This window comes from Malania oleifera, chromosome 11 (assembly GCF_029873635.1).
Source record: "Malania oleifera isolate guangnan ecotype guangnan chromosome 11, ASM2987363v1, whole genome shotgun sequence".
Classification (NCBI taxonomy): Eukaryota; Viridiplantae; Streptophyta; class Magnoliopsida; order Santalales; family Ximeniaceae; genus Malania; species Malania oleifera.
In genome coordinates, this window is record NC_080427.1 from 72,257,345 (window position 1) to 72,266,766 (window position 9,422).

The 9,422-nt window shown below is 38.8% G+C and overlaps 1 protein-coding gene across 1 annotated transcript; it reads left to right on the plus strand.

The window, feature by feature from the left end:
• The first annotated feature begins 8,325 nt into the window (after positions 1–8,325).
• On the plus strand, positions 8,326–8,982 carry LOC131167589 (uncharacterized). The gene is made up of 2 exons (XM_058126386.1): positions 8,326–8,768; positions 8,820–8,982. The coding sequence occupies exons 1-2, from the start codon at positions 8,326–8,328 to the stop codon at positions 8,980–8,982; spliced, it is 606 nt and encodes a 201-aa protein (XP_057982369.1).
• The last annotated feature ends 440 nt before the right edge of the window (positions 8,983–9,422 follow it).

Below are 9,422 nucleotides of genomic sequence, written 5' to 3' on the forward strand. Positions count from 1 at the left end.
AGTAATGGGATGAGCCAACGCTTAGTAAGACGAAATATGTTATTGCTATTATATGGGAAATGAGTTACAATATTATGAAAATCTGTTACTATATAATCACGTATCATTGAATCTATAAATACAATACCAGTAATATAACCATCACCTTTTCCCTGTTGCTTAACATATCTGTACTTTAGGTATCTACTCAAAATACTTCTAATATGTGTGTATATATATATATATATATATTTTGCCTTTGTAAACCTGTATATACATAATAATAATAATAACTAAAAACTTCCCTGTGGATAACTGTGCGTTATGATTTAACCCCTCATGAGAGGTTTCTGCGACCCGAAGGCGGGATCTACCCTAGCTGGCCAACCAGGAATAAATCACTATACTCCATCAGTCTGATCACCCCTCCTTAACCCATATCTGATGGGGAGCCTATCCACTCGTGCGCTCTATGCGATCGACCTTTATACTTTTGAATAGGTGGTTGCACTCTATACTGTATATAGCTACGGTACCATTCTCTGTAATCTGTAATGGTCCAACAAGGTCTGATACTATATAATACATTTCTATATACAACTATCTGTTTTACCATGATTCTGTAATAACTGTGTAAACCATAACGCTATGATAAGTTGTACTTGTATCAATTGTATTTATGAAATAAACTGTAAAACTGTATGTCATGGTACTGTAAATTGTATCTATATCAACTGTATAATCATGGGATTCTGAAAATTATGTAAAACATAGTCACTATATGTATATTCTGTATAACATACTCTAAAAATACTGTAAAATATACTTTTGTACTATATCTATATTCTCAAGCCACACAATAATTTAAAACATATTAAATATACTTGATAAACTGTATAATTTCTATTGTGAATAATAATCTGGTAAAATATACATTTCATACCGAAAATCATTCTAAAACTATCTAGCATAGCTTATTTCTCTTACCTGATTTCTACTAAAATCTCTTTACTGTAGCGGGTCCTACACCCACAGAGTTCTCCACTCAACACCCCAAAAACCATAAATCTCAGAATAAAACATTATTATTTCTACGTCTACTACATTTCCAACTACTGCTACTAAACCAAATTTTTCTTAAAAGACCTTACCTTAATTTGGGATGAAATCCAACTTCGCCCCACCGATGATCCGCTCTAGCAGACTTGAAGAGAACTCCGCCAGGAGTGTCGTGGTGGCCTCAGATCGTCGATCGGGCGACTGATGGGGCCAAAATCGAAGAAAAATGGGAAAGGGACCACAGAGAGAGGAGAGAGAGAGTCTTCGCTAAAATTTCTGCGTAAAAATTGAGTTTAAGCACTATTTATGCTGCGAGATTCATCGACGAGCCACATCACCTCGTCGACAAGTCTTGTAGAAAGCTTGTCGATGAATTTCAGACTTCCAAAAATCCTCTTTCGGTATCTTCTTGTCAACAAGATGAGACCTTGTCGACGAGATCCTAAAGAAACCTCATCAACAAAACCCCTGTGTTCGTTGACGAGGCCTAGGAAATTTCTTAGAATTATCAACTCCAAAATGCAATGTCATCGATGAACGCGAAGCCGACTTCTTTTACTGTTTCCATTTTCCTCCCTCTTTATTATTTAAATATCATTATTCTTTGGGTCGTTACAGTTAGTGTCAGCAATTCAGGTGAGGAAGCTGCTTTAGGGTGGTTGCTAGGGTTATATTGCATATATAAAGGAGATGCCAGAAGAAGAATTGAAACAGACTGACATTCCGATAGTCAGAGAATTCCCAAATGTTTTTCTAGAGGAATTACCTGGCTTACCACTAGACCAAGAAATTGAATTTACTATGGATCTTCTACCAGGGTCAGCACCAATATCAAAAGCACCTTACAAGATGGCTCCAGTCGAACTGAAAGAATTGAAAGATCAATTGCATGAGTTGATGGATAAAGGGTTTGTTAGGCCTAGTGTATCGCCTTGGGGAGCACCAGTTTTGTTTGTAAAAAAGAAAGATGAGACTATGAGGATATGCACAGATTATAGAGAAATAAATAAACTGATAGTCAAGAATAAATATTCTCTTCCCAGAAATAACGATTTATTTGATTAACTCTAGGGGACCCAGGTCTACTCCAAGATTGACCTTTGGTTGGGTTACCGCCAGGTGAAAGTTAGAGTAGAGGACATTTCAAAGGCAGCATTTCGAACCATATATGGGCACTACAAGTTTCTGGTAATTCCGTTCAAATTGACTAATGCACCGGCAGTGTTTATGGACCTAATGAACCGGGTGTTCCTTCAGTACTTAGACTAGTTTGTTGTAGTATTCACTGATGATATACTGGTTTAGTCGAAGAGTTTTAAGGAGCACGAGGATCATTTGAGGCTGGTATCGTAGGTGTTAAGGGAGAAAAAGTTATACGCTAAATTCAAGAAATGTGAATTCTGGTTGAGCTAGGTCATTTTCCTTGGGCATGTGATCTCTGGGGATGGTATATCAGTTGATTCGAGTAAAATAGAAGCAGTGGTGAGTTGGGTGAGACCGGGGAATGTTCAGGAGGTTAGAAGCTTCCTAGTTTTGGCAGGATATTACCGACGTTTTGTGGATGGCTTCTCCATATTATTGAGTCCACTGCCACGACTCACAAGGAAAAATGTGGGGTTTGAATGGACCGATGATTGTGAACAGATTTTCTAGGAATTGAAGCGATGGATGGTCACTACACTGGTATTAGCTATACCATCAGGAGAGGATGTGTTTGTTATATACAGTGATGTGTCCCAGAAGGGACTTGGGTGTGTGTTGATGCAGTATGGAAGAGTTATTGCCTACGCTTCTCAGTAGCTTAAAGAGTATGAAAAGAATTACCCAGTACACGATTTAGAGCTAGCTGTGGTGGCGTATGCTCTAAAGATCTGGAGGCATTATCTTTATAGTGGGAAATACGAGATCTTCACTGATCATAAAAGTTTGAAGTATTTCTTCACCCAGAAATAATTGAATATAAGGCAAAGAAGATGGCTAGAGCTCATTAAAGATTATGATTGTATGATCATCTACCATCCAGGGAAAGCAAACGTGGTAGCTGATGCACTGAGCTGAAAGTTAGGGAGCACAACATTGTTAACAGTGAAAATTCAGCATCCTATTCAGAAGGATCAGGAGAGGCTCGGTGTGGAACTGATAGAAGGTGATTACCAGGCATTCATTTCCAACCTGGTGGTATAGCCAACCTTGCAGGAGAGAATTAAAGTTGCTTAGAGAAATTACCCAGAATTGGTAAAGCTGATAAATAAAGTGTAGAATGAACAAGGAGAGGAGTTTACTATATCAGATGATGGAGCCCTAAGGTTTTGTACTAGATTGTGCATTCCTGCAAATGTTGAGATTAGAAGGGCTATCTTAGAGGAGGAACATTGATCCCTATACACAATTCATCCTGACAGTACTAAAATGTATCGAGATCTCCAGGAATCCTTCTAGTGGAGCAGTATGAAGAGGGAAATAACGAAATTCATTAAGCAGTGTTTGACGTACCAACAGGTAAAGGCTGAGCTCCAGAGGCCAGCAAGACAGTTGTAGCCACTCCACATTCTCGAGTGGAAGTGGGACCATATATCTATGGACTTCGTTACAAGGTTACCACTGGCCCTATACAGACAAAACGCCATTTGAGTAATTGTAAACCGGCTGATGAAGACTGCCCACTTCCTACCTATTAAAGTTAGCTACCCTATGAATAGACTGGTAAAGATATACACTTAGGAGATAGTTCAACCTCATGGAGTGTCAGTATCCATAGTATCAGACTGAGACTCGCGTTTTATATAACGGTTTTGGAGGAGCTTACAGGAGGCTTTGGGGTCTCTGTTATCATTCAGCATAACTTTTAATCCTCAGACTGATGGGCATACAAAGAGGATGATCCAAATACTTGAGGATATGCTACGAGCGTGTGTGCTGAATTTTAGGGGTAGTTTGACTTAGTATATGTCGCTAGTTGAGTTCGCATATAATAACAGCTATCAGACCAGCATCAGGATGACACCTTATAAGGCATTGTATCGTAGGAGGTGTTGTTCTCTATTATACTGGGATGAAATGGGTGATAGGAAAGTTTTGGGACCAGAATTAGTGTAGCAAGCGTACAATAAAGTCCAACTAATTATAGATGGGATCAGTGCAACTCAGAGTCGGCAGAAAAGTTACGTAGATACTCGCCCCCGGAAATTAGAGTTTGATGTGGAAGATCAGGTGTTTTTGAAAGTAGCACCACTGAGAGGAGTCATGAGGTTTAGGAGGAAGGGTAAGCTGAGCCATAGGTTTATTGGTCCATTTGAGATACTAGAGAGAGTGGGTCTAGTTGCCTATAGGCTAACTTTACCACCAGCTCTATCCACAATACACGACGTATTTCATGTTTCTATGTTGAGAAAATACATCCCAGATCCCTTCCATTTGATCAGCTATGAGTTAGAGCTTAGAGATACACTAGCATATGAGGAGACGCTAGTGCAGATCTTGGATAGAAAAAAACAAGAGTTGTGTACTAAGAGAATTACACTAGTAAAAGTTCTATGGAGAAATCATGTAGTGGAGGAGACCTCGTGGGAGCAAAAGGAGGAAATATGACAGAAGCTCCCATATTTGTTCAGTGGGAATTAGTATTAGTCAGAGAAGAAACAAAAAAAGTTCAGATAGAGTAAGTTTTATTTTGATATTATATAGAGTAATTGATGTATAAGTTGTATAGTAGAATAGAGGATAGGTAGTGTTTTTGGTTTTGGGAGAATTTTCTTTTATGTATATACTTGTAATCTCCCAAAACCATATATATAACCATAATATTCCTCTTCCATAAGTGTGGGTAATTAATAAAATAAGTAGTAAGTTTTTACTCAGAGGATGGTGCATAGCACAGATAGTAAATTTCGAGAACGAAATTTTATAAGGAGGGGAGAATGTAGAGACTCGGAAAATAAAATGATATAAGAAATTGGAAAAAAGGATTTTTGGGCTAAGGCAGGAGAAAACCGGCGACGGTTTTCTGAGAAGCATAGAAAACTGGCAACGGTTTTCTAAGAAGCATAGAAAACTGGCGACAGTTTTCTCGCCAGTGCTGAAAGTTATAAAAGAATAAGAGCTTCATTTAAAAAAAAAAAATCAAATACTCTCTCATTCTCTTTCTTACAACCCATGAAATCCCTCCCCTTCTCTCTACAAATTCCACTCCATTAAGCCTCGTTTCAACGATCAGGAACCACCACAGGGTTTCTGGGAAGATTCTCTACAACGTAGGCGGAGCAAAATTTTAGTTTGGGGTTTTGGGGCACCATCCCAAAATTGAGGTAAGGGTGTTAATTAGGTGTTTATGGTTAGCTTATTAATTTATTAAAGATATAAGTGTAGATGTGAATGTATTTCTGAGGTCAAATTAAGAAATTGGGATTTTGTAAAATTCAGGGTTGGTGTATATACCGCAGGTAGACTAAGGAATTTAGTAGGTGTCTTCAGGAACCCGGGTAAATGATAAATAGTTTAGAAATTCAAAAAATGTGAGCACGGAAATTATTTTGAAAATTCAGTTGATTAATAAAGAAATATGTATGTGTATAATTTTAGGATTTTGAAACTACGAACGTCGTGGGCGTAAGTTAGAAATCAGTAACGAGCCTAGTTTGTTAGGTAAGGGAAATATGCTATGCTAGGAGTTTTAGAAATTTTATCAGTAATGTATATGTGTTTTAGGGTAAATTCTACAGAGTATAAATTATCTTCATTATCAGAAAATACAGATTTTAGTACAAGGGTTTTTATTTATTTAGTTGTGTGGCATGAGTTAATATCATAACAGTTTAGAATTTATATAGTTTTTCAGAATATCCTAATACACAATATTTGCAACAACCCGAAGAATAATGATATTTAAATAATAAAGAAGAAGGGAAATGGAAATAGTAACAGAAGGAGGCGGCCGAAGCGTTCATCGATGACGTTGCACTTTGGATGTAATAACCCAAGGAATTTTCTCATGGCCTCATCGATGAACACAGGGGATTCGTCGACGAGGGTATAAGAGGGCCTCCTTGACGAGGCGTCAATGAGAAGATAGCGACATGATGTTTTGGGCGATTCTGAATTTTGTTGATGAAGGGGAGAGTTCGTCGACGAATTGCTTCTTAAACTCATCGACGAGATGACATGGCTCTTCGAAAAAGGCCTCAATATAAATAGTGTAAACCTCAGATTTTTACATAGAAAACTCACCAGAAACTCTCTCTCTCTCTCTCTCTCTCTCTCTCTCTCTCTCTCTTATGGTCTCTCCTCCATCTCTCTTCGATTTTGGCCTCATTGTTCACCTGATCGATGATCTAAGGCCACCACGACGCTCTTGGTGGGGTTCTCTTCAAGTCTGCTAGGGTGGATCGTTGGTGGGATTGAGTCGAATTTCTCCCTAGAATCAGGGTAAGGCCTTTTATTCGAAATTAAGCTTTCCAGTAGTTGTAGGAAATGAAGTAGAAATAAAAATAATGATGTTTTGTTCTGGTGAATGTTGTTTTCAGGGAGTTGAGTGGGAAACCCTACGGGTGTAGGATAGATATTCAGTAGGGGCTTCCAAGCAGTCAGGTAAGAGAAATATGTTATGTTAGGAAACCCTTTTACGATTTCAGTACGAACTATATATTTTTATCAAATTATTATTCAGATTATATATATATTTACAGTTTCTAGAACCTGATAATATTAATATTTATTTGTGTGGCTTGAGTTGATAACATAACAGTACTATATTTATAGAATTTGTGAATACCATGTTTATAATTATTAACAGAAATACCATGATATTTGCATGTTTATAGAATGACGAATATTTTAGTGTACATTATACTCAGAAATATGCATTTTTAGTAATTTCAGAATAACATGTTTATTAGTACCATAACGCCCTGATATACAGATATTCAGAAAGCAGTTCAGTTATATAGAAATCAGTTTTTCAGTCAGTTTATTTAGAATTTCAGATAAATTCTATGAGGTTATGGTTATTTTAGAAACCACAGTAAAAACAGTATATTACAGATATCAGTTACCTATATAGTATCAGACCCTGATGGATCAGCCGGCAGAGTACGGTACCGTAGCTACAGATATTTAGTTCAGAGCGCAGCCACTTTACTCATACATTAAGTGGTATGAAGTCGATCGTGCCCACGTCGGGACACGCTCTCCATCAGATATGGATTGAGGGAGCCGATCAGACTGTCGGAGTTCAGTTGACTTACCCTGGTCGGCCAACCAAGATAGGTCCCGCCTTTGGGCTGCACAACCCTATCATGAGGGGTTAAATCATAACATACAACCATCTAGGAAAATTTTCTCAGATATTATAAGTATAAGTAGATTTCCAGAAATAGTAGTAGTATTATGAAAAATAAATTTATATAGTTTTAATATATGTTATTTATACCAGCATTTACAATTTATTTTATCCATGATATTATTTTTAAATCAGATTATAAATACAGAAATATAACTCAATAGTCATACACTAGTAATAGCATGTTTCGTCTTACTAAGAGTTGGCTCATCCCAGTGTTGAATTACTTTTTAGGTGAACCAGCTAGACAAGCGGAGCAGGCTCACAGGTAGAGGGGCTGTTCTACTGCCCTTTTTGAGAGTGAGTATTTTTGGGTGGCATGTTTTGTAAACCCTTGGTATCAATAAGGGTAGTTTCGAGAGAACATTGATGATTGTATATCGTGGGTTGATTTGACACTCTAGTACTGTATTATGTGTGGATTTATTTATATGATTGGCCTTCCGCTGTTTAGGTTAATGATTGGATTTAAAACTAGGGAAAAAGATTTTTATTTTATTAGTAGGTTGTTACAATTTGGTATCAGAGCTTAGGTTGCTACGTTTTGTAGACTTTAGAATGCAGCGGAAGCAATACCAGAGTATAGGAAATGATTTGAGGTTTGTTCTATGGTCTGGGTACAGGATTTTCCGTGGTGGTTTTTGTGTTTTTTCTAGGGTGATGATTTCAGGAAAGCCATTGTAAACTATCGTTGGGTCGTGTGTCTAGGTGGCAGAACTGAATTTTGAGTTAAGATTGGGGAGAGTAGTTAATTATAAATATAGGATTTGAGTAGAATGAAATAGATAGGGTATGTGTAGAAGATAAGGTTCTTAAATGTGTTCTTATTTTTTAGGATGGATCTAGGGTGTAGCGGTACGAATGCTGGGAGGGATGGAGTAGGACCTTCTAGTATGGGATGTGTCGATACTGTTGTCATTTTGTGCAACGTCACCCAGCAGGTGATGGTTGAGATGGCTAGGAGCTCTAGAGAGCATGGCTGTTCGATAGAGCAGTTTACGTGGATGAAGTCCCCATATTTTGCTGGAGGAGATGAGCCAATTGTAGTTGAAAATTGGGTGCAGGATAATGAAGAGACGTTGGCTGTGCTTCCTTGCATAGATGAACAGAAAGTGGTATTTGCGGCATTTAAACTGACAGGGGAGGCAAAGTGTTGGTGGAGGTCAGTGCGACTGATTGAGGACCAGAGGCTGGTTCTAGTACCAGTGATATGGGACCAATTCAAGGAGTTGTTCTTCGAGCTATATTTTCCTTCTATCGTTCGGAGAGCAAAGGCAGTAAAGTCTATGCATCTAGTACAGGGGCAGATGACTGTATCGCAGTACGCAGCTCAGTTTATTGAGTTGTCACATTTTGCTCCACATCTGGCACCTAATCAAGAGAAAAAGGCCAGGAAGTTTGAAGAGGGATTGAGGTAGAACTTATTTGATCAAGTGATTGGATTCAGAGCTCAGACATTTACGGAGGTTGTAAACAGAGCTACGATTATTGAGAGTGGTATTCGGAGTGGTTTAGTAGCACAGAGTCAGAGGAAGAGGCCGGTGCCTCAAGGTTACCAGGCTGGCTCTAGTAGGGGTCCATGGAAGGGAGGCCGCGATAGAGGAGATTAGAGGCAGACGATAGGACCTCGGGAGTACCAGGGCATGCAGACCTTCCCAGTTTGCTAGACATGCGGGAGACGTCATTTGGGGGAGAGGTGTATGTTACCAATGTGGGAGACCCCGCCATATGGCACGTGCATGCCTAGGGCCGCAGGACCAGGTTCCAGCTCCCAAGCTCTATCAGGGAGGACATTAGGCAGCTCAGGGAGGATATCAAGCGCCTCGTGGAGGCTAGCAGAGGAATGTAGCTCCAACGCGTGTTTACGCTTTGACACCGGGTGATGCTGAGACTTCCGCGGATGTGGTGACAGGTACATTTATTATTTTATCATATCCAGTTATTGTTTTATTTGACTCAGGTGCTACACATTCCTTTGTATCTGCATCTTACGTTAAATTATCTGGAAGTGAGACCCAATTTTTAGATATACCATTGTCAGTAGCTACAC